Here is a 26,993-nt window from a genome sequence, read left to right as displayed (position 1 = left end):
TTCTGTCTCAAAGCTCCCTGCTCTATCCTACTTCTCAGTCACTGGAAATAATGGTGTGGCTATTAAACCTCAGTTCTTTAAAGGACAGGGGTAAATCTGACTATTTCTACAATATTCAAAACTAGAAAAGCCACTCTGAGAAAAATCTACTACTGTACGTGGAAATCTTTTTTCAGAGACTACTCAGTACCTCACATTCTGGCTTCCCGCAGTTGGGACTTGAACAAACCTTGGCTCTAAGTACTTTTAAGGGACAGGTTTCGACATTGTCCATTGCCTCACTTTCACTTGTTAAAATCTTCATTCTAGGTTTCTAGAGGGATCAGACCCCCATTATAGCACCTTGTGCCTGGGGTTTTCTTATGGTTATTTCTGCCCTGCAGAAATCACCCTTTGAGCCCATTAAAGAACTCCCCTTGAATAACATCCTGCAAAGTGACCTTCTTAGTGGTTATTACATCTATCAGACGTGTTTCAGAGTTAGAATCTCTCTTTGTAAAAGTCATTCCTAATTCCAAAGATAAAGCTGTCTTAGGTCCACAACCCTCCTTTCTACCTGAGGTGGTATCAGCCTTCCACCTTAATAAAGACATTGTCCATCCTTCCTTCCTTGTGCACTGCTCCTAAGAATCCCAAGGAAATTGTTCTTAATTGTTTGTACATAGTCAGAGCCATCATAGTCTATCTAAAAATGAGTGCCTGTATTCGGCAAATGGAATGTTTTTTTTGTCCTGCCAACAGGGCTTTAATATGGACACCTTGCTTCCAATCAACTTTTGCTAGATTGGTGGGAGTTTCTGACATCATGTTGCTCATGTTGCATGTTGCTCAGCTTTGTAAGGTCACCACCTGTGCTTCAGTTCATACATTCCAAGTTCTACCAGGTGAATGTCAAGGCCTCTCTGGATGTAGCTTTCAGCTGCAAGGTTCATTCAGCTGCACATTGAGTTGGGTCAGTGACCCCTGTCTAATTTTGGTGGGCTCATTCAAGTGGTTCTGTTTGCCTTATTGTTTCTTCTCACTCCTGTGAATCATTGCTTAAAGAGGTCCCAGGGTCTATGAATATTCAGCCCCATGCCCTGTACTGTAGATGATAACAACAAATGCCAGCCTCACAGGATGGAGAGTAAAGTTCCAATCTCTCACAGTTCAGGAGACCTGGTTACACAGGGAAGGAAAGCTTCCCATCAAAATCATGGAACTCAGGCCAGGGGCCTATATAAATTATCAGGAGAGTGCCAGGCTTAAAGGAAGTAAGTCTGATTATCTCCATGGCAGAAAAACACTTAGGTCCACAACCCTCCTTTCTACCTGAGGTGGTATCAGCCTTCCACCTTAATAAAGACATTGTCCATCCTTCCTTCCTTGTGCACTGCTCCTAAGAATCCCAAGGAAATTGTTCTTAATTGTTTGTACATAGTCAGAGCCATCATAGTCTATCTAAAAATGAGTGCCTGTATTCGGCAAATGGAATGTTTTTTTTGTCCTGCCAACAGGGCTTTAATATGGACACCTTGCTTCCAATCAACTTTTGCTAGATTGGTGGGAGTTTCTGACATCATGTTGCTCATGTTGCATGTTGCTCAGCTTTGTAAGGTCACCACCTGTGCTTCAGTTCATACATTCCAAGTTCTACCAGGTGAATGTCAAGGCCTCTCTGGATGTAGCTTTCAGCTGCAAGGTTCATTCAGCTGCACATTGAGTTGGGTCAGTGACCCCTGTCTAATTTTGGTGGGCTCATTCAAGTGGTTCTGTTTGCCTTATTGTTTCTTCTCACTCCTGTGAATCATTGCTTAAAGAGGTCCCAGGGTCTATGAATATTCAGCCCCATGCCCTGTACTGTAGGATTAAAATTAAAGGAATTTTGACTTACCTGTAAATTCCATATCATGGTGTACAGTATAGGACACCCTCTCCTCTTTTCCTGAGTTGATAAAAATGAGGTCTTATGGAGTGGGGTAGGGTTATGCCAAAGGGGGGCGTTTCCAAAAGCTTTACCAGTGAACGTAGCAGCCTATAACCCAGGGTCTATGAATAGCCAGCCTGCATCCTCTACTGTACTCAAAGCTGTGGAAATTACAGGCAAGTCAAACTTTCTTTCATTACAACACCTATATAATTCCCAGTATGCGTTTTTACTGTACATTTAGGGGCAAATTTTGCATTCTCATTCAGTGGCTGGTTAAGGCTGAAAAGGACTTTTTCAGAATACAGGAAATCCTACAGTCATACTACAAAAGACTTACATTTGAATTAGTTGTTGCAACTCAGAGGCCATAGAACTAAAATACCTATCCTAAATAAGAGCAGACAAGATCATGCCATATATGCTTATCTGTACACTCAGTGTGTAATACTTTATTTACATTAACTTTCTACATTGTTCTGGGATTTGAAAATGCGTTTTTTATACATTGCATGAAATATAATACATCATACTCCACAATAATCAAGCAACGCATGAATAGAAATTTGTGTTTGTCCATTATCACAATGAGGCATAGCAGACAAACCACAAAAAATGCATAATTGGAACTACAGGCCAAGAAGTCTCCAAAGAGCATTCCTCTGATTACGGACTTCCAATCACAAAACATTTCATCATTTTATTATGCAAGCTAAATAATAGTGGGAGACACACACAATTATTTTTCCTGGACTATATGTCTCATAGATTGCCTTGCCTATAACCATTCTTGACTGTTTATGGCTAACTGAATTAAAGTAGTATTGTGTCTGGATTTTTATTCACACATTTTTATTCACTGATCTTTTTCAGGCAGTTACTGTATGTGAATCGCCCTAAAACATCACTTGATGCCATGCTGAATTTGCCATAAACTTACTCTGAAAATAGTCCCAGATCATTACTGGGTCATGGGTAATTTCTGCCTATTCCTTACTTATTTATTCATCCCTTTTTTCTTCCACATAAATTAAAAATAAATAAATGTTGGTAAAAGCCAATGAGAAATTTATGGTAAATAGATATATCAAATCTTGAAAAATCTTCTTTGCTCCCAATTCACAAAGTGTAATTTAGAGTAATAAGTGTTTCTTCGTCAGTGATCATATCCTAGTTACTTATTCCTTTATAATCTGCAGACAATAAGTTAAAAAAAAAGTCATTCCCCTCATCTTCAAACATTTGATTGTAAAAATATGGCTTAAGTTAATTTATTTTGCATTTTTACAAGCATGTTGATCACATTCAATGCCCGTCAGCATTCTTTATGAGGCATTCATTGTAAGGGAAACTAGTTTTGCAAAGAAAAACAACAATCATTTCCATCTCTCCGCATAGCCAGGATGTTTGTGAACTTTATTTCAGATCGTTTTGTGTATACTGAGTCAGGTCATACTAGTGCATTCATTAAAACTGTGCAAAACACAAGCTATGAGATTTGAAGGGGAGGTTAGAAGTGTAAGCACCTAAATGTTAGGCTAAGGGCTAGTAAGGGTTAAGTGCTATGGTCAGATTAGGGGCTAAGTGTTAAAATATAACTAAAGGCAAATCCTTTTTTTTAGTTTTGGATAGAGTGCAAAGGGATTAGAGCCCCTGTCAGTTTTAATTGCTGTCTGTGTCCCCATTAAGGAAATTCAACCTCTCTATTTGTTCTGTTTACTGTTATCATTGAAAGGGAAAGAAAAAGAAAATCCCAAATTTTTGTCTGACAATAACATCAGAACAGTAATAGAATCAACCAATTATGACACTACTTCTAGTGACACCCCTGGATTTCCTCACTTAAGAGGGATTTTCTCCAGCTTCCTGTTTTGGCTATGGGGCAGAAAGTGAAGGGAAATCCCCCCAATGGGATACAGAGGGCAAACATAAACTGACAGGAGTCATAACTCATTTTCATTAAAAGTGAAAGTAAAAGAAAATCACAAATTTTGGGTTGTCCCCAGAAAGGTAATAGACTGGAAATCTTCCAATAAGGACACTAGTTCTGGGGGCCCCAAGGAATTCTCTTAATTTGCAGGGATTTAGTTTCACTTGCTGTTTGGCTATGGGAGAGGAAGTAAAGGGAAATCTACACAATGGGACACAGATGGCAAAAAAAAAAAAAAAAATCTGATTGTGGTTATAACCTTCCAAAATGAAAACAAAAATATAGATCTGCTTTAAATGTTCGAACGTTCTGTGTGTTTTGGTTGAAAAACATTAGGATCCTCATTATTTGTTACAGTTAGGGTGTGGGTTAAATATACAAAATAGGGATATTTAGGAAAGCTGCATAATTTACCTTTTTTCAGCCCAAAAATTAGCAGCACCAAGCACTAGGAACCAAGATCCAACATGCTTGTAATATTTCCTCCTCCCTGACCCCCTTCCCATGACTTTACCATTGAGATTCACGGCACAATCATTGATCCCTCCACACTTGCCAGGGTGCTGGATATAATCTTGGACTCTGACCTCTCCTTCAGCCCCCGCATCCAATTACTGGGTAAATCTTGCCTCCTTAACCTCCGCAACATTTCCAGAATTTGCTCCTTCCTAACTAATGACACCACAAAACAGTTTATTTACTCCTTGGTTATTTTCCACCTTGACTTCTGAAACTCCCTCTTCACTAACCTACCCGTACACAGGCTATCCCCCTTCAGTCTATTGTGAATGCTGCTGCTAGACTAATACACCTTACTAACCGATTTGTGACTGCTTCCCCTCTCTGTCAATCTCTTCACTGGCCTCCACTAGCCCAGCTTATAAAATTCAAAATACTAACCACAATGTACAAAACCATCCACAACATCACCCCCAGTTACATCACCAATCACATCTGCAGATATCTCCCAAACTGTCCTCTCCGCTCTTCCTAAGACCTCCTGCTCTCCAGTTCCCCTGTTACCTCCTCCCACGCTTGCCTCCAGGACTTCTCCAGAGCCTCTCCCATCCTCTGGAACTCCCTGCCCCAGTATGGCAGGTCAGCTCCTACCCTGTCCTCCTTTAGGAGATCCTTGAACACTCATTTATTCATTAAAGCTTACCCCTCCTCTACCTAAGAACTGTACTTTAGTCACCTCCATCTGATCATCCCCTACCTTTAGATGGTACCACCTCCCCCTCCCTTTAGATGGTAAGTTCCATGAGCAGGGTCTTCCTATTCCTATTCTGTATTGAACTGTTTTGTAATTGTACTGTCCCCCTTCATATTGTAAAGCACTGCATAAACTGTTGGTGCTATATAAATCCTGTATTATAATAATAATAATAATAGAGAATTCAGAGGAAACCATATGCTGTTTTTGCAGTTGTGGCATCTACATTTTTGTCAAGCACAAAAACATTGATAGATGCAAACAAACATAGAATAAACATTTTAATAGCACCTCTTTGTTTTTGTCCTATTTAGCGTAGGGAAGAGTTAGAACTTTCATTGGTTTATTCTCTTTATGTCATCGTAGGTAAGATTTCCCGTCACTTCCTGGTCTGTTGGCAGTGGGCACAGCAAGAGGGAAGGAAATGAGAGGAACTTTTTTTCTTTATAAAATAAATAATGTTTACATAAGCTTTCTTTTTAAAGGTAAGCTAAGCTGTAAGGGTCAGCAAACAGTAGTTGTGGAGTGATAGTGTCTAAAAGGTTGACCAATAGTGGCAGGATTCACGTTTATCTGGGTGTCCGTGCACTCACTAATCACATCTGGAGTTATTCTAATGTTCCTTATTAAATAAATTCATGCTAAAAAAATGTGCATTTTTAAGCATAGCACCTTTTAATCAAACTTCTTAGCATAGTTGGCCAATGTCACTAGCTGGCGATATTTATGCATTACTAGAACTGTTAAAGCCATTGAGCACTTCTCAATACTCCAGACACTGTAAAACCCTTTTGCATATGGTCACAGTCCTCGAGAAGTAAAAATTATGCATGTGTTAGGCCTGTGCAGTCAATTGACATAAGAATTTGGGCAATTTTTACTCAACACATCAGTGGTCCTCTAGATTTATGTTACACATATGTCTGTCTTTGTTGCATCATTAGCTCACTAAATGGACCGTTCAGCCAGAGAATATATGACTTCTTAATAAACAGACATCTTGACCGCAAACTACATGTGGAGGTAACTGTTTAGTGTGTGGCATTTTTATGTTTTACAATTGATATTTTAAGGGAGTACAATGTTAACAAAATGGTTATATTATCTCAGATTTTCTGCCTCAGGGTATACATGTTCTTCCAAGAGTGTTTGCTGGCTAAGAAAAATGGTGGAATTGGCTTTTTAATGTACTGACTGCTAGATAATTTGAATAGTTCAGCTAAGGTATCTTTATATTATACTTGCGGCCAAAGTTTCAAAAAAAACTTCCAGGGGCAACATTTTTGCTGTGTGTCTAGCAAGTAATGTTAGATAAAAAATGTACTTTAATAAGTTGTGGGGCATTCATTTAAAATGGGTGTTTTTTGCAAAAGGCATATCATTAACCACCTATACAACTTCATTTTAAAATACTGTCTAAAAACATTTTGAAAACATCCCCTGGCTTTGACCTTTCTGCTGAGTATTTCAACACCTGCTGTGGCTTCTAATGGGTTGAAGATTTTTGTAGGTGACAGGCTAGTAGGTAATAAATCTGGTTAGGAGTCATTACACTGTGGTAAATTTTGAATCACATAGAACAAAGCTGGAAATCATTACAAAACTAATAGATACAATTAAACACTGTGATGGTTTATGGGAAAAAGTGAAAATGAGCAATTATCCATCACCAAACTTTTTTTTTGTCCACAGCAATTAAAGCAAGAAAAGTGGCTTATGCTGTGGACTGCTGCTGCATGCATCCAGTTTTTGTGTCTAGTTCAATAAAAACTTCCCATTCACTAAGAAAATTTCAACCAGTTCTTAATGAACTAGCCAAAATATGATAAATGAGTGGTACTATTGGCATCAATCAACTCAAGGTTCTTCGACTGAAAAATCAAACAAGCTAAGAGGAAATTTGTTGGCCAAATAGGTTTCAGCATCCAAGCCTGGATGTATGGCCAGTTTAGTGCTAGTCATACATGAGCCAACAATTCATAATAGTATCTGTGCTGTTCACACAGTGAGCAGTCCATCCACTGCTTCTGTGCTTGCTGAACCCAAGCTCAGTAGAATGAATGGGAGTGGGTGGAGGGAGCAGTTGCTCCATAACCCCACACGGAGCCTATATAACATAATCACTTATCTAAATGTATAATTTGTAAAAATGTATTATGCTGCCGCCGTTGTACTGCTTTGGCTGTCAATTAAACGTATATGTGGTGATGTTTATGTAGCACCCCCAAGTTTCGAAGCTTACTAGAAACGTGGGTTTAGTTAGAGGGTTTACTTCAGGTTAGGACCAGAGAGCTCTACAGGTCAGTCCTGGTACATGTTACCTTCCCCTGCTCTTGAAACTTGGAGTTTCTAGAAGCCAGTAGGTGGAGATAAGGAGGGGCTTATCTGCATATTTATGGGAGTCTGGCCAATCCCAGGCAGGATGCCTGGCCATGTGGCACACAAGCCCGTATATATGACAGAGCCTGGCCAACAGGGTAGTCAGATGGAAGATGGAGTGCTGAGAGGCATTGCTGTGCAGCCTGGAAAGGGGGTCTTGATTTCTGGCTGGAGGCTGGAAGCTGTAGGAGGAAGCTAAAAGAGGGGGCTCCACTGCCCTGCAGTCTACTGGAGAAGGACAGCCTGCCAAGCTTGGAGGGGAACCAGCCCAGTTGCAGCAGCCTGAAAGCAGTTCTAGCCATAGCTGCAAGAAAAGTATAGTGGGAGTACCTATACACCCCCAGGGTCGAGAAGGGAGAAGTCTGCTGGATGCAAGTTCTGGCAAGTCTTAAGGGGGCAATTCATAGCTTACCATATCCCTTGTCCTGGGATCACATACTTTAGCTAAGTGGGCTGGTATTTTGAACACTTAGGGGACTTAGAGCATCTAGTTGAGACTCTGCTGAAATCCATTCTAGGGGACTCAGAGCTCCTGCAAGCTGATGTACTTTGCTAAAAAGACTGTCAGAGTTCCAGCTGGACCACAGTCATTCATTTGCCATTTTAGTAGCATTTTCTAGAGAAGGAAGTTTTCCTCAAATTATTCAATCAAGTTTGGCATCCCATAACCCCTTTACCCTATCCAAGTTAAATTCCCTAATAAAACTAAAAAACAAGCCCATGGACTGTTTCTAGTTTCTGGATGCAAGTGGAAAATGCGTGTTGCCTGGCTGTGCAGGAAGTAAAGGGGGACCCAAAACCAGCGGATCTCAAGAGGGTAGCACAACATTTACTTCCTGTTATAGTCAGATCTTCCTGCTGATTTATGACCACCACTTGAGGCCTGCATGTCAAAAACTAGATTTAATTGTATCTGTTTTATTGTAGAGACCCTGTTGCCAAATCAATCATTTCAACAACAATTTTCCCTTAAGATTATATGTGCATTTAATGTATATTAGGAATGTTAGTTATCACATCAAAAAGCCCTGAGACTGCTGCTGAGAGCTGCCATCTTGGAAGTGATGTCAGCAGCCCCAGCAAACTCAGAACTATCACTCAAGTGTCATTTATTCTCCTTCATTCCTCCCTGGCAGATACATACAGGCTATGTAGGGAGGTGAGGGGAGGGTGGAGGTGCTGGGCCAGCACAGAGGGTGAATAGCCATCCCCAGAAGAGGGGAGGACTATAATGTGAAAGGAGGCAGAGGGCTGTACTGGAGAACTACCTGTTTGTTTCTGGCCTGCAGTCAATTGGAAAGTTTTCAGAGTTGCCATACATGTTGCTTATCAGCTTGCTTTACTAGTATGCATCAGGCAGTCTTTGAGAACATGACAATCTCAATGGAGGCATTGGTATTTTGACTGGGCTAGTCATAGATGCCAGAAACACTGTCATCAGAAAAAGCATCAGTTAGCATGTTTGAGGTAAAGAGGGTTGAACATCCTGCTGTGAAATTAATCAGCTCTCAGTGGTAAAGCAGTTTCAACATTACTACTTAGTGCGGTCGCTGTAAAGCTTGTGGTTAAACCTTGGGTTGAGCCACCCACAACTCACATCTCAAATGTTGGTTTTGTAATAAATTGTGTGTATGTATATATATATATATATATATATATTTGGAAAAAAGTATGGAAACACCAGGTAGAAGAACAAGATCGTTACCTAATGTGGTGTTGGACAGCCTTTGACATCCAAGACGGCCTGAAATCTCATAGGAATTGACAAAACCAGTTCTCACAAAGATACGAGTCCAAACCTTGATCTCCAAAATTGACCATATTATATTTTGTCTGTATACTTGTCAAACCATGATTTGACAACACCAGCTCTGTGAATTGCAGCATTATTGTCTTGGTCTTTGAAAAACAATATCTGCATCATGGGGTGCACGTTTGGCTAAAATTTGTACTTAGTCACTGGCAGTCACTCTACCTTTCAAGTTAATGATGAGGCCTTCAGAATACCAAGATATGGCTGCACAAACCATGATTGTGTCTCCACCATGCTTTACCATTGCCACAATATAGTCCTGGCCTTAAGCTTGGGAAGGAGTTTGCTACACCTAAAGGAGAAGTGCAGCCAAAGCTCATTTGGCTGTATTTCTCCTGTGCATCACAGGAGTGCAGGTCATTCTGCACTCCTGTGACCTGTTCTCAGCTGACAGCAGGGTGATATCACTCAGCCAGTCATCCAGACTGGGGAAAGATCCCGACTTTAAAGTCAGGATCCACCCCAGAGTCTGGAGCAGCACGTGGCTCAGCCTGTAATGTAAGTGAGCTGCTGAGCCAGCCACTGTGATCGCTGAGTTCTCTCACTTAGAGCTGGCAGGGGACAGATGCAGTATTAGATAGAAACTGGTTCAGCAGAAACTGGCTAAATTTAAATCCATGTATAGGCAGGCTAGTTGTACAGAAGTCAATGTACCAATTAACTTTTGTAAAACCACCCTGTCAAATTCTTCACACTCGATCAGCTCTGCCGGCTATAGCAGTGTAGCAATGTTTTTCTGATGGCTGGGAAGTCTCCTCATTGTCAGAATACAAAGGCTCAGAGGGGAGCCTTTGGTTGAAAAGAAAAAAATTACTCGATGGGCTGCTTTAGAGAGCAGAGTTTTAAATGAGAGCACCTGAAAATGCACAGGAAAATTGGGCCAAAACATGCATGTGTGCCCCAACAAAAGCTCATGTACTTTTTTTTAGCTTGTTGACGATAAGCAATACAGTGCTCAGGTGTAAATGCTCCCAATGAGAATAATGGAATTCTTCCACATAAGTGTTGTGGTGCTTTGGGAATCAAGTGTCAAAATGTTTATGTTAATGGATCCTTAGTTGATCTATCCAAATATACAGTATATAATATTTATGTTTGCATGCAGTATATATCATATTTATAAATATTTTTTATTTAATTCTATCTCTACTCCTATACAGTGAATAAAGTAAATATGGCTGTTTGCATTTCTGCTAACTAGAAGTATTTTTAATTGATTCCAGTGCTCTTATTTCTATCTTTGCTTTTTATTTTAGGCAAAGGCAGCTCAAGCATCTCATCCGACGTGAGTTCAAGTACAGATCACACACCGACTAAAGCCCTCAAGAATGTGGCTACTAGTGAAGGTACACATCTGGTCCTCATAAGAATATGCTTTTGTCAGTCCCTGGAGTTAAGAGATTTTTGTCTATGATGGCAGTATGCTGCTATTACAGCCATGAAAATGAATGTTTTTAACCAGTTATTTAAACAATTTATTTTGACTCAGTATTCTAATAATAGAATTGCAACTTTAGTGTTTAATTGCTTATTATTCCATTTTGTGGTTATGCTCTTTAGAGTTGAATTTCATTCATAGAAAGACAGGAAATGTAGACTTTTATTTGTGAAACGTAGAAAAAGTAATTGACTTAACCAGATCTGCAACTATACCTGAAAACTAATAAAAAACGTCAGAAGTCTTATTAGCAACAGTTTTTTTTATCTTTTGAAACTAAAGGAACCCCTACCTTTTCCAGCACACAAACACAAGAAATACAAATCTGTGCTCTAAAACAAATTGGCTGATACTACTTAGGTGCCTTCAAGCAGCCCAGGTTGATACCAGCATTTAGACTAGTGTTTGTACAGCTAAACATTTTTTTTAGTTCTGGACTGAGTAGGGAAGGGTGAAACCCTTCACTTTATTTTTTTTTCCATTTGGGTCCTGTTAGAGAGATTTACATTCACTTCCATTCATTGAAATACAACAGGAAGTAAGAGGAAAACTCTTGTAGACAGTTGTCATTGGAACGAGGGTCCTCATTGGAAGATGTGTCAAAGCTCTTGTTCTGGTGAGAACTTTGGATTTTCCAACACTTTCTGTCCCACTGGCATTGGTCATCATAGCAAATGCAGAGGGTGAATCTCCACACAGTCCTTTTTGTTTGATCACTTTAATGAAAAGGTAAGGGGATTCTTTTTTTGTTTTTTGTTTTTTACCCTCAGAGATTGTTTCTTTTGACATTCTGCTAAAACTTTGTGAAGTAGTACTGCTTGGATCTTGAGGAAGGGGACATGCCCCTAAAGCTTGTCCTGAATGTTAGTACAATTAAAAAAAGTATCACAGACAGTACTCAATTGTTACTGGTGTAAGTGCACTAATACGGCTACAACCACCTCAAACAAGAGGCTTAGGTATGGAAACTCTGACACAACTCTAAACATTACCTGTATGTTTTCAGATACATCCATATTTTTCAGCTCCGCCAGTAAGTTGGGATGTGGGGTTACCTAGCATCTTTATTCCCCTATTTATTAATAATTTGTTTTATGAGAAGTAAATTTTAAGACTCCACATTCTAGACCTGTAGCACTAATGGTACCAGTCCATATATATTAGACACTCTGGATTTTTTCCTTTTAAAAGCAGAGTTAACTCTGCAATGCTTACCTATCTTTCAGCAATCCAGCAACATTTGTTGGTGCCATCATCTTCTACCCAGCTTCTTCTGGGTGCCCAGCTGAGGCCATGTTCATTGGCACATGTGTAGGACTGCAGTCAATCTGGCACACAGGTGCTGTGCCGGAATGTAAATTGCGCTGTGCTTCCATAGCTCAGTGTTTATTCCAAAGAAGACTGCAAGTATGTAGGTAGGTTTATTTTATTGCAGAAGAGGCATTGCATGTCTCTTCTTCAATAAAGAACCTACCTGTTTTCAGATTTCAAAGCAGGACTTTAGCTCTGCTTTAAGTACAAGTAAAAGAACATCCTCAGAGATGCAGGAGATCATTTATTAGGGGCAAATAAGCTGTTTACCTTGCAAGTGAATTTTCCCTTGGTATAGTGAAAGTGGTAAATATTGCTGTGCAAGGAAAATAAATTAAAAAAAAGGTAACATATTATAATATATTGCTTGGACATGAATGGATGATGGAAGGCAGTGTAGCTTCCCCTCAATCACTAAACTATGGGAAAATTCCCTTGCAAAATGAACAGCCTATTTGCCCTTAGAAAATCAGCCTCACAAACTGTAGATAGCTGACGCATGCTTGGTCTAGCTAGATCCATGATTGTAAGTGTCATTGATTAGTTCATTTCAGTCATGTCCTTTACCCATGCATCAGGAATAGTAGGCCATAGTTTGTGAAGAAAGATATTTAAACCATATGTGGTTCGCTACTTACATTTCACTGTATATGTTTTTAATTGTTTATCACATTTTGTCATGCTTACGCAATTGCTTTCATACTTTGAAACCCATTTACATTTTAGATCCATTTAGTTAACACTTTACTATTCACATTAGTAATTCTCCATCACTAAAAAGATACATTTGCAAAGAAACTAATTTAAAAAGTTTCATGTTTTAAAATAACTGCAGGGTTTAGAAACGGAGCTGTAACCACTAATGATTTACTTTTATAGGCTTTCCTTTAAGATCCTGGATTTAAAAAATCGACAGTGGGAGTCTGTTTGGTTGCTGTGGGAAATATCTCAGCATTTGAAATGCAGTATTTTTCCCTAATCACTGATATAATTTCCCTTAAAAAACTCAAATGTTACTGTGTGCAATAGTGAATCTAGAAGTTATAGAATAAAATACAAATGCACATAACGCTAAAAAAAATAATTTTATTCTTTTACTTTCAAAAACGTTTATTCAGTTTTACCAATATCAGGGGTGTAAAGAAGATAATATACAGTCAGCCATATAATACAGTAGTTAGAATGCCAAATACAAAAGAATAACAGAAAAATATTGTAATTACCTCCGTCCTTAGGCACATTGTATGAAAAACCATGGTGGTGGAGAGATACAAGGGTTAACCAAGGGCAAAGGCCAGGATCAAGACTTAAGGGAATGTCTCCAAGTAGGCATTGTCAGGCTCCTGAGTTGAAGCACCTTTGCTTCACTGCTCTATGACGACAGGAGGTATTTCAGATGTGTCAAATGCTTGCTACCACCCCATCCTCACACACAATGGTTCCTGCCAGCTGGTAAGTCCTGTAGTTACTTAAGAACTGGTGGTGTAGGCCATAGCATGAAATGGTTGAGTAGTGATTGTTACATGTTCCCATTTACAGAGCATAACCTAAAAAAAAAAAAAAAATTGCTGCTTACATTATTAAGTGCTTTTTACTTTTGTTACTTACTTAAAGCACAACTACATCCTCCTATCCTTTACAGGCAAGGATGCTGCTATCCTAATGTCTACTTGATCTGCATTTGCCATGGTACTGAGCATGTGATCAGTTATGACACCAGCTAATTGATGATTCAGTTGGTATACAGTAAGAGTGATGAGTTTAGTTCCAATTTAAGCCACCGACCTGGCGTCCCACCTATGTAATGTTAAGGAGGGGGCTGTGAAGTAACATTTCTATCTGTACTGTGCTGGCAGATCTTGATATTAGCTGTAAACTAGATTTCAATGCTGTCTGTCCCAACAAAAAGCTAAAGATCTCAAGGCTTGGGATCTGCATTGCATGCTAATAAGAGGAAACTGGCTCTGTCCCCTTTATGTCACTCTGAAATTGTTCAAATAGTTTGCAGTCCATTGTATAATTCTGCTTGAAAGATGCAACTATAAAGGTAAGAAGTATTTTTTTTAATGATTTTTAGGAACTCTGAATGGGAACACACAACAAACATATGGTTGGGGTTTCTCAAATGGCAAAAGTGGAAACTTTAAAGTGACACTAAACTCTGGTTTATGCAGAAAAAATAAAAAGTACATATTCTTAACTCAAAAAATACCTTCTATTGCTCTCAGCCTCTTCAAATCTCCAATTTCCTTTTATTTTGCTGCTGTGATTTGACGTCCTGTTTTAGGGTGGCTATGTCCATTCTCCATGGTCACACACTGTATGTAGGAATATAGCCACCATCTATTGTTTGAGCTACCAAGATGGACCAGGGACTATGGATTATGGATGTGTAACGTGCCTAGAGAAGTGCACATGGCCACAACTAGCGTGCACTAACGTTCTCTGCTCATTCCAAATAAAGTCTGACCCGAAAGTAACCCCTGCAAATGTATTATTTTATCATATGCTCAGTTTCCCAGATTTGTAACAGGTATACCTTATTAAACCAAAGAGAAATCATGATTTTTTGATAGTGATCAAAATAGGTTTGGTGTAGTTTCTGCACTTTGCACTTTTCTATATGTCTGACAGATACGGTTATCTGTAAACATATGCAGTATTCTTAATGGAAATTGGCTGGTCGTTTTGAAGCCTTAAAAACTCAATAACTAAATGGGAAATTCTAGAAAAGGTTAAGTATGTAAGACTAGACATTAGCCAATGTTTGACCCTGCTTACCAATGTTAATTCCAGCCACACCGAATATGCACTCTAATTTTTTCCATTTGAGCTCTTTCTGTTTACTGGCGACCCTGGGCCACAACAGAGCCACTGCTGCATTTGCTTGGCTTCCTAACTTTCAAAAGAATAAAGCACATACTTAAGTATGTCTCATTGTTTTCTTTTTTGAAAGGCTTTTGGAATTTTGGAAAAAGCAATATGGAATAGGTCCAGATAAATGCTTATTGGTTCATTCTTCATGGTTTCTAGCCAGTCTCTGTTTAAAACAATTCAAGAATGTTATTTATTTAATGTTTTTTTTCTGTGCTATCCCATCTTTTCTTATTAGTGTTGTGCTGGCATAGGATGGGATGAAATCATTTTATGATGACCTTCTAGGTACCTCTGCTAACAAGCCAAAAATCCATAGTTGCTGGTTACATTGTTGCCACTATAGGATGTATTGACAGTCATTTTTATTGTGTATAATGTTCATGTAATATGAGATGACCCTGTGCTTTTTATACATTGATCGTGCTCCCATCAAGTAAAAAAACATATAGAAGAACTACGGTAGAATGCATCAGGTAAACAATATAGATACTGTTATTTTTTAACTTTAATTTATGACATATTGCTTGTTCCTTTTGGGACTGCAGTGATCTGTACAAAATACAGCACACTGAATAATATTTCTATAGTTCTACAGTATACATTGATGAAAAATTTACTCAGCAGTATTGCCGATGAACTGAGAAAAATTGAAAGTATGAAGCATTGTCTATGACCAGTAGTGATGAAAGCTGTTGTTAGTATTATAATTATTATTATTATACAGGATTTATATTGCGCCAACAGTTTGCTCAGTGCTTTACAATATAACAGGAGACAATACAGCAACAATACAGTTCAATACAAGAGGGATAGGAGGGCCCTGATCCTTGGAGATTACAATCTAAGTATCATTGTAATGCACTATTCATATACCAAGAATGAGATTTAAACGCATTTGAAAGATTTAAAATAGTAGTGGTAACGGCTCTGAGCAGCAATTCTGGTGTACTTAGGTCTGAGGATGATGAAGGATAATAAAAAGTGTAGCTAAACGTGAAGAGTGAGAACCACTGAAATGAGTTAAAGTTTATGTACTTGAACATAAACATATGTATGTTTATGTAAGAAATTGGTTAACGTGTTTCGGTGATGTTTATTCATAGGATATTGTGTACAGGGAAAAAAAAATAGGAATGGCTGCTTGGCCTGGAAGGCAGTATAGACAAGCCTCCTAATATCAACCCAGTAACTAAATATTTGTAGCGCTACCCCCAAATAGGTCGCTGGTAGTAACAATTTTTTTTCCTAAAAGTACAGAGGCTGCTCACCACCGGATGTACCAGTCCATTCACACCTGCTCCAGTAGCACAGTCTAAGGGAAGTCTTTCTGAACTGTATTGCTTGAAGGAAGTTTAACAGGAGAGGGGTCAGGACATGGAATATTATTAGCACATGGCAATTAGAGAACAATCTTTTCTATAAGTAGACAATTGAACAATTTAAACCTCCATGAGGTAACTTTCTGAAGAGGCTAAGGCCTCACAGCTGGGGACAATGTTTAAGTCTAAGGCAGGGGCGGAGTGACAACTCATGGGGCCCCTGGCCAATAGCTGATCATGGGGCCCCTGTGTCCTTGCCCAAACTCAAAAAAGCCTATGAAAAAGGTACCAGGGACATCTCACAGGGCCCCCTACTGACCCTGAGCCCTCGGGCAGTGCCCGAGTTTCCAAATGGTCAGTTCGACCCTGGTCTAAGGCCCCACAGCTGAAGACCATAAGGCAAGTGTTTTGGCATCTGGTTAGCTTGTGCCTAAGCACAACTACTGGTAGCTAATGCGATTTCTAGAACCATGCACAGTCATAGGGATCAATTTAGGGTCTTTACTCACAAGTCCATAGGACAGCTACCAGCTTCCAGCTTTCTCTAGTGAGTGAGAAAGTCCTTCTCCAGACCAAATCCCTTGTGGTGAGGTCCTGCAGCCAGCTTCTAAGCAGATCTATCTGGGCCCTCAGCCCTGACACCACTGTGACCTCTAAAGCCGATTTACAGTCCATTAGCTGCCTGAGGCCAGCAGCCCCTCAAGCTCTGGAACCCTCCTAAGGAGAAGGAACCCAGTTCTCCAGTGCTTCAGACTATTTATCACCTTTTCAGCCTCTTACTCGGAGGCACTGCTTACCTGCTCATTTAGTCTAGGGTAGAGCAAATGCGCTTTTTTACTACCTGATAGTCTGCTTTGGTGGTGGATAGTCTCTCTACATCAGCATGTCCAATGCAAGACTATGGGCCCTGCATCATTTATGATGATGGCAGGGCCTTAGACTGCTGGAGCACAGGGAGACGATGCTGTGGAGATTGGCTTAGAAGCACAGAGAGGTGGAGGATCAGGTAAGCAAATCTTCTTTTCTATGCCACCTAGACCTGAACAAGGAGATAAGCTTTGCAGTGTGGGCCAGCTACACAGCAAGGAAGAATTTTCAAGTTTCCTGGAGTTGGGCTTTAAAATATATTTACTATATTTACCAATACCACAGGCATCAAACATATCTGTTAATATCAGATGCTAAAGATTTTGTTGGTGTTGCCGTATTCTTAGGTCAAATGTATTTTAACTAAGAGCATCTCTTTAAACTTATATGAAATCATTCCCTGCCTACAGAGAGCCAAAATATTTGTCTTTCTTGTGATCTAGGAACTGATGCTAGACAACACAGGCAGGTTCTGGACCACTCTGACAACTTCACTGCAGTTACAAAATTACAGCTTGGTCCAGATCCTTCTTCAGTCTATGACTGGACAATGAAAAATCAGCTGCATGCTGAGGATCCCTCTACTTCCCTTTCCTGTTAACTTTTTATTCGTTCACCATACTGTTACAATGACAGTATGTGCAAAGCAACAAAGCCTGGTTTGCTAACACCCCCTCCAATATCAGTGCTGCTTTTCAGGGACATATGTAGAGACAGATTTAACCACTAATGGAAGCTCAATGTAAACAAATGCACACTTTTTTTTAATAAAAACAAAGCATAGACTATAGAGGAAGTCCATGCAAAAAGAAAATACTCAAGTAATGCAGTTATGTATTCATTAGGAGGTCATAATATTTTCTATTTTTTTATTGCAAGCAGTGTAAGTGCCTGAATGTTAAATGGTATTACCTTCTGAAGCCGGCCATAGACAGTGCAATTTGTATTTTGGAAACTATGGGTTGCAGGAAAGAAAATTGCTTGATTCCCCCATCAACACAGGCATGCTCCCAGTGGGGGACGAGGGGAGCTGTCCCTACCCAGAGAACACAATAGCCGCTAGCAATTATCAAATATATTTATGCAAAATTGGATAGGCTGGTTGTGCCCATGTTGATTGATCGATCAACTTGGGTACATTTAGCCTGGCCACACATGTTTCGAATCTTGGCCAGTCTCTGCTTAACCGGCCAACATTCAAACTGTCTATGGCTGAATTTACAATCCCTTATTCAACAGAGCTCAGACTGGGAAAAGGAGAAGTAGATTAAAGAAACAAAAGAAGAAGCAGAATAAAGAGCCGGTCAGTAATGCTGCTGTGTTCATGTACTAATATGAAACATGCAAATAAAAGAGTGATAGAGAAATTAGGTCATTAGTGTGTTGCTTTTCTCTTCACTGTTTTGTCACAGGCTGGCAGAGGGAGAAGACCTGTAAGGGGAAACCCTTCCAGAAAAGGTTTTACTATGTGCCAAAGCTTTGTAAATCTCAGATCTGGATGGACAGAAAAATAAAATAAAATTGGCTGGTAACACAGCTCCCATACATGTATTTTATTTGTGATTTTTTCTGATTGGCTGGAGCTCAGATTTAATTTCTTTATAAATAAATGTGCCTGGAGTTTAGCCATAGGGTCCATTTAGACGTATGCATTGTGTCAATGTGCACATATTACCTCAATGTGTGGCTATACGCTTTACATGCATTGCACTTTCAATGGCACCCCTAACACAGGAACACATGATTTGCAGGGCACAGAAATGCACAGAGATGCACTATAGTGAATTTGTGTCACATCTGATTTTTAGGACTTTTGGTGCATTAGCATCCAATTCATTTTAATGAGCTACCTTAATGCAATGCACATTAAAGTGGTTATAATGCCTTAAGGTTTTTCACCCTAATGCAGCTCCCGCCAACCCCACTTTCAGAGCCTGATCAGATCCAGCGATGTGCATGAGAGCAGCAGCTTTAGCCAATGTCTCCCTCCTCACTGGGCAGAATGATAGCAGTGGAAGCCATTGGCTGTCAATCAAATGCTGGGACATGAGAGCGGGGGGCAATGGACACAGATAGGGTGGCTTGGGCACATCCATTGGGGGCACCCTAAAAGAGGAGGGGCCAAGAGCACCAGCAGGGGACCCTAGAAGAGGAGGATTAGGGATTCTCTGTGCAAAACCATTGCACAGAGCAGGTACACTATATTGCCAATAGTATTGGGACACCCCTCCAAATCATTGGATTCAGGTGTTCCAATCACCTCCATGGCCACAGGTGTATAAAATGAAGCACCTAGGCATGCAGACTGCTTCTACAAACATTTGTGAAAGAATGGGTCACTCTCAGGAGCTCAGTGAATTGAAGCATGGTACCGTCATAGGTTGCCACCTGTGCAATAAATCCATCCGTGAAATTTCTCTGCTAATTAATATTCCATGGTCAACTGTTAGTGGGATTATAACAAAGTGGAAGCAACTGGGAGCAACAGCAACTCAGCCACGAAGTGGTAGGCCACATAAAATGACAGAGCAGGGGAAGCACATGCTGAAGCGCACAGTGTGCAGAAGTCACCAACTGTCTGCAGAGTCAATAGCTAAAGACCTGCAAACTTTGTGTGGCCTTCAGATTAGCACAACAGTGTGTAGCGAGCTTCATGGAATGGGTTTCCATGGCCAAGCAGCTGCATCCAAGTCTTACATCACCAAGTGCAATGCAAAGCATTGGATGCAGTGGTGTAAGGCATGCTGCCACTGGACTCTTGAGCAGTGGCAACGTGTTCTCTGGAGTGACGAAACATGCTTCTCTGTCTGGCAATTCGATGGACATGTCTGGGTTTGGAGGTTGCCAGGTACTTGCCTGACTGCATTGTGCCAGGTGTAAAGTTTGGTGGAGGGGGGATTATGGTGTGGAGTTGTTTTACAGGGGTTGGGCTTGGCCCCTTAGTTCCATTGAAGGAAACTCTTAAGGCATCAGCATATCAAGACATTTTGGACTATTTCATGCTCCCAACTTTGTGGGAACAGTTTGTGGATGGCCCCTTACTGTTCCAACATGACTGCACACCAGTGCACAAAGCAAGGTCCATAAAGACATGGATGGGCGAGTTTGGGATGGAGGAACATGACTGGCCTGCACAGCGTCCTGACCTCAACCCAATAGAACACCTTTGGGATGAATTAGAGCAGAGACTGCGAGCCTGGCCTTCTCGTCTGACATCAGTGCCTGACCTCACAAATGCACTTCTGGAAGAACGGTCAAACATTCCCATAGACACTCCTAAACCTTGTGGACAGCCTTCCCAGAAGAGTTGAAGCTGTTATAGCTGCAAAGGGTGGGCCAACTCAATATTGATCCCTAAGGACTAAGACTGGGATGCCATTGAAGTTCATGTGCATGTAAAGGCAGGCGCCCCAATACTTTTGGCAATATTGTAAGTATAGCCATGTTTGTTATTTTAATTTTTTAAAAACCGAAGGTGTTAACACAATGCAAAAATGTAAATAGACCCTTAAGATGATTTGCTATCTTCCCAAGAATTATGATATTCCTGGGTTAACACAGAAATATAGTTTTACTTAGTACTCTGAATAAAGTTGTGGCTTGTTTGACCAAGACTAACTTGTTAGATATACATCATGTTACATTCCTCACCCAGTTCAGTTTTAGCAACAGACCAAAAACTGTAAAGCAAACACCAGGGAGGGAAATCAAAATTTAATTAATCCTCTCCCAGGACATAGCCAAGCTATTATTTTACTAGGGTAGAGTAGAAGAGGATATATTTTCAGGGCACTTACACCATGCAGATTTTCTAAATCAGTGCCACCATATGATAAGAAGGCAAAACTTGATATTATGTATGCACCAGCAGATAAAGGATGTTTATTCTGGGGATAGGGTAGCAGATATTGAATTGCAAGTACTGCTGAGGATTTATTTTTGTTAGTTTAGCTTTAACATCAGTTTGCATTATGGAACTGGCGCTGCCCAGCATCTCAGTCGGAAAGTATTTAAAAATCCTTGAATAAAGGAAGTTAAATCCCAAATCCGGCCCAAACCTTTCTTTAGTTCTTGATAAGGGAAGAATAATGGCATAATAGATAATATCAAAACTTTTCCATAGACCTGATTCCTAAGTCTCTGCTATGAAGATTTCTCCTCATTTTGCCCAGTGACACTTGGGCAAGTAATTGGTATCTCAAGCTGAAAGCATTAAAAAAAAAATTAAAAAAAAACTTCACCAAGGCTTTAATCATTTCTCACTTTAAAACACTTTGCTGCTGTCTCTTACTCCAATAGAGATATGCCCTGACATCCTTTCCATTTCACATCTTGTCACTGGGATAGGAAGTGGGGGGACATCTTTGCAATGGGGAAAGTAAATTAAAAATAAATTCCTTTTGATCGGCCCTAATATTTTGAAATAAAATTTTTGTTTTTGTGTCATGGTGAGAGTTAAGCATCATTATGAAAATATATCTTTATGTGAGACTGTATGTTCTTTATGAACATCTACTTTAATTTCTTAAATCTTCATTCTCATCATTCTCATCAGCATTATGACCATTTTACAATGTTTACAAATACAAGGGTTGAAGCTTTGCCCAGGCTTCCATTTGTCTGGACACAGATTTCAGCTCTTCCTGGGAGCCATTCCTATGTCATCTAGAATATAAAATATTTTCATTGTGCAAGGGTGACAGCTAACAGTTTTTCAAAGTGACCACGGTAAATATTATGCAACAATAAGTATTTGCATAAAATTGCAACCAATTAATGAATATTCCTGTGATAATTAGTCAATAAAACAATTAAACAAAAATAAGAGTACCAAAAAGTAAATCACAAAAACTACAGTTTTTAGGCTTGATTTTTGGTACACTTATTTTTTATTTAATTGTTTTATTGACTAATGTATTGAATTATCACAGGAATATTCATTAATTGGCTGCACGTTTATGTGAATATTTATTGTTGCATAATATTTAGCGAAGTCACCCTTCTTGCACACGTTCAATTGACCTTAAAGGTTACTAGTGACTGCTGCTTATTAATTAAGATCTGTGGTGCAAATTGACCTGTGCATCTCTAAAATATTTTCATTGTTTATTGGGACAAACAAAACTTCTCGTCCAGCCTCAAGAAATTCATTCTGAGGGCAATTTAAATGGTAATGTTGTTTCAATGGACAGCTCTAGGCAGGAGCAAAAGTTTTGCACTTGATATTCTAGCAAAAATGATCCTCCCTTGGCTGATAAGCATCATTCTCAAGGCTGGTTATTCTATTGTCCTGGTTTACTAGAAATATAGAGGTTCATATTTTATACTTTTCTTTTAAAATGACAGTATCTGATTTTATTCACATAAGATTGTCTTTTTTTAGGGTCCACCAGTAGAGGTTAAGTTTTGGATCCCAATGCAACAGTGGTCTCCAAACTGCGGCCTGGCCCTTGGACCATCATGCCACTCACTGTCAGCAACAGTGGGGAATAGTTCCTGCCACTGACAGTGGGGCAATATTCCTCCCACTGACACCAACTGATGGGGCACTATTCCACTCCCTGACACCAACAATGGGGCACCTTTCCTCCCACTGACACCAAGGATGGGGCACTATTCCTCCCGTTGACAACAATGATGGAACACTATTTCTTCCCTAATACCAAAGAGGGGACACTCTATACTCCCACTGACACTTTTCAACTCCTGCTGGCCACAGTCCAGCCCTCCTAATGTTTAAAGGACAGTAAACTGACCCTTTGTTTAGAAAGTTTCTCCAAATCCCAAAAACAGCTCCTCAGTTCTCCTGATGGTCTTTTTTAAATAGTTCACTTAACCTAATCAGAAAAACAAAGACTTAGCTCTAAGAACTGCACCAATTAGAGGCATGGAGTCCTTTATTTAATACATATCTTGCTATAGAATGTAATTTTTTTATGTTTTATCGTTAATTTGCAAAATATTATTTTTACTAATTGCAGAAATAGTTATAGATTTTCTAACAGTCTGACAGTAACAAATGACTAGTACAAGTACATTTGGTCAGTAGGTGTAATTACAATATAATTAATCTCACTTGCTGAACCAAAGAAAGCCAGATGGTCTAGTGCTGTACTTGACCTCTAGACTGCATACGCTAGTTTACTATTGTTAATACTCTTATCAGACTTGTTCTTTTTGAGAACCCATTATGTTAATTAAAGACATTACTATTAAAATGCTCTCCGATGAAAGAGATTCTGGCTATACTGTACATCTTAATATAAAAAATCTACTTTTCTAAAAGTTTTGATTAAAAAAACATCAGGAAGAAGTCAATAAGTAATAATATATTAAACTGTTAGCTGGCCTAATGTAAAACTCACAACATTTAACATCTATGTGTCAAAACACAAGACAACCAGTTTAGCCGTGTAAAGGTCTACAATCTAGCATAGACTGCAAATTGTAGTTGCTTTTTTGTTTTGTTTTGATTTTTTTTTATAAGATGCCATAGACATAAAAATGTGTTTGGTTGTGCAAGCATGATTTGGCTGCCCAAGATGTATATCTACTAGCTGTGTATCCTTAGAATAATTTACATTCAGCTTCCACCAGTTTACATGTTTTAGTTGTTTGAAAGGGAAGGAGGGAGGAATGGGCAGACAGCTTCAGACACTGGCTTATCTTGAGGGAAGAAGTAGCTATCAGACAAAATTCTTACATTGACTGATCTTTTTCCCCAAGCATTGGGGAAAATACAGGGTGAATAACGGCCGCAAGCATTTATTTTAAAATGCTGAAAAAATCAGTACTGTCAACAGCAGATGTCTTCTAGCATATTGGAGAGTTTTAAAGAGAATATTATTAAAAGATGTGTCGATCGTTTGAGTCTGGAAGAAGACGTTGCAGCCACTATAGGATTCTTTCCTATCTGTTAGAGAATAAGTAAATATTAGCTTTCTGTAGCCTTTACCAGTATATTATTAGAAATAGATGGAATTATTTTACTTTTCACTTCAGTATAGATTTATTGTCACCTAACGATGATGGATGCTAGACATTTAATAGTCTAGTAATAAAACTAGAAAGTAAATGGCTTGAAAGATATATTGAGCAGAAGAAAAACAAATAAACATATCATAGTTCTTGGGAGGTTATTGGGTCAACCTCACAGTCTTCTACCCTAAATAACATCTTTCATTCAGAGGATCATAGAATGTATCCTATGGAAGAAGACAACTAAGGATTTTTTTTAATGCACTGGTTTAGGAGCAGTAATAAATATGGAATGCAAATAGTCAATAGACTGTTATTCAGTCTTGATCTCTGTGCTGCATGCTTTGTGCGAAGTAACCTGACTGCTATCCATGGAACGAAGGTATTAGGCTATGTTCACACTAGCGTTGTGTGCAGGCGGCAGAGAGGCGTTTGGGAAGCGTTTTTACCGCTTCCCAAACGCCTCAGACAATTCTGCACATTGCAGCACATGGTGCTGTTCTAACGGGAGCGTTAGTGTCGCGTCATGGAAAAACGGACCCCTCTGGTTGAGTCAGGAGGCGTTGAAGCCTCCTATTCTAGTCTATGGTGCCACTCCGCAAACGCCCGGCGACGCGGTTGCGGGGCATTTGCGGAGCGGTAACACCATTTAAACTTCATTATAGGCGTTTGTGGGGCGTTTTTAATGCTCGACAAATGCCTAGCAACCGCAGCTAAACCGCGCATGCGGCGTTTGCGGAGCGTTTGCCGAGCATTAAAAAATGCTCCGCAAACGCCAGACCAACGCTTGCCAAATGCTACAGGCAAGCATTGGTAAAACAGTCAAGTGTGAACGAGCCCTAAATAACTTTTTTGCATATACTTGCTATGCCAAGTGGGACCAATTAAAGAATATGTAAACCAAACATTTCATATTCCTGATATTTGCCAGTTGTGCCATGTACTTGTATAAAAAAGTATCCCGTTCTCTTTGTATTGTTTCCTTTGTGTGAAATCCCTGGTGTTCCTGTAAGTCCCTCTGCTTTTTTATTAAAAACAGAGCATACCAGGCGTGAGAGCACAGCATAGTCAAATGTCTGGCTGTGCTGGAATCTAATCCAATGATTAGGCTTGTGCTGACACATCCTCCCCTGCACAGTCATTCCCTGTAAAGATCAGTGTACTGCTGTTTCTCCTCCCCTAGCTCTCTAAGATCCTTATGCAGCTGAGAACAGAGGGTATACAAGCACTTATATCAAAGAGTACAAAAGGTATTCACAATTTTTTTTCTATGTTTACACAAATATTTTGCCTTTCATTCTTATTTTAAACTGAATGGGTTGTTTTAAAATGTGAGGGTTCACATATACTTTAACTTATAGGAATATAATTGATTTGCCATTACAAGTATTTCTGTATTTACTAATACATTTAGTAGTATAACCATTCATCAGGCACTAATATGCGTTGCCTTGCGGTATGCTGCAAAAAATGCTACATCTCTCAACTGAGACAGAGGCATGCTGTTAGTAAAATGTCCCCTTTGGCTGGACAGCCTAGCCTGTTGCATTTAGTGGATCAAAATAATTTATTGTCAGTATCAACAGGTGATAATACTTTGTTATTGGGGCACTCAGATATACAAAAACTTGTTTTTCTTTGTTTTGCTATACACTGTTAAAAAAAAATTAAAGGAACACATTTTAATCAAAGTATAGCATCAAGTCAATTAAACTGAGATATTGATCTGGTCAGTTAACTAGCAGAAGGGGTTGTTAATCAGTTTCAGCTTCTTTGGTGTTAATAAAATTAACAACAGGTGCACTAGATGGGCAACAATGAGATAACCCCCAAAACAGGAATGGTTTTACAAGTGGAGACCACTGGAATTTTTTTCCCTACTCATCTTTTCTGTTTTTCACTAGTTGTGCATTTGGCTAGGGTCAGTGTCACTACTGGCAGCATGAGGCGATACCTAGACCCTACAGAGGGTGCACAGGCAGTCCAACTGCTCCAGGAGGGCCCATCAATACGTGCCATTGCCAGAAGGTTTGCTGTGTCTCCCAGCTATGTCTCAAGAACATGAAGGAGATTCTAGGAGACAGGCAGTTACTCTAGGAGAGCTGGACAAAAACCAACCTCATGGACTGTCCATTGATTGCGGATGAAAGTGTGGAAAATGTGTGTTGCCTGGCTGGGCAGAGCTTAGGGGTACCTAGAAATACAGCTGCCCTCAATAGGGCAGCACAGTGGCTAAATGGTTAGCACTTCTGCCTGGCAGTACTAGGGACATTGGTTCGAATCCCAGCCATGGCACCACCTGCCTGGAGTTTGCATGTTCTCCCTATGCCTGCGTGGGTTTCCTCCGGGGTGTGTAGGAGGAAACCGGATTTCCTCCCACACTCCAAAGACATGCTGGTAGGTTAATTGGATCCTGTCTAAATTGGCCCTAGGGACTGATGTGAATGTACAATATATATGTAAAGCGCTGCATAAATTGACGGCGCTTTATACGTACCTGAAATAAATAAATAATGCTTGAGTGAGTACATGTATATAGAAAATAGCTGAAAAAGGCTCAAGGAGATCAGCAGCACTGAGTGCAAAAAAGGGTGAAAAAATTTAAAAAACAGTATTTCTTTCTCATCTATTGAGGTTCACAGGAATTCAGATGCAGCTGGTTTATACTGCCACAATTGTAAGCCAGCCTAGATATATCCCCTCCTCTACCCAACATACATTAGTTCTGTGCTAGTGTTCTAGGAGATTGGATGCCTTTCCCTCAGATATTATTCAGAAACTTTTTCTTACTAGTTTTTTTTTCTCTGTGGGTTGATTGTGTACCCACATGGCCATTGGGTGATTTGTCTCTCTAGCCAAAGGACACCCTTTTTAGTCCACAGACTGATCCCTTTTCCTTGGTACCTACTTCAGTTGCTCCTGGCTATTTCTCTTGAACTTTGCTCCTTTCATCAGAAGGAAA

The 26,993-nt window shown here is 39.7% G+C and overlaps 1 protein-coding gene across 1 annotated transcript in view; it reads left to right on the top strand.

Annotated features, from left to right (window-relative positions):
* Positions 1-26,993, top strand: part of FBXL7 (F-box and leucine rich repeat protein 7) — a 281,590-nt gene that overhangs the window by 91,277 nt on the left and 163,320 nt on the right. The window contains exon 2 of the mRNA XM_089674833.1: positions 10,498-10,587. Within this exon, the coding sequence (XP_089530959.1) occupies positions 10,498-10,587 (90 nt within the window). The remainder of the gene's footprint in view (positions 1-10,497; positions 10,588-26,993) is intronic.

The sequence above is a fragment of the Staurois parvus genome, unplaced genomic scaffold (genome assembly GCF_062004578.1).
Source record: "Staurois parvus isolate SC_StPar_1 unplaced genomic scaffold, SC_StPar_1.0 ptg000153l, whole genome shotgun sequence".
Taxonomy (NCBI): Eukaryota; Metazoa; Chordata; class Amphibia; order Anura; family Ranidae; genus Staurois; species Staurois parvus.
This window is presented reverse-complemented; position numbering and strand designations above follow the sequence as displayed.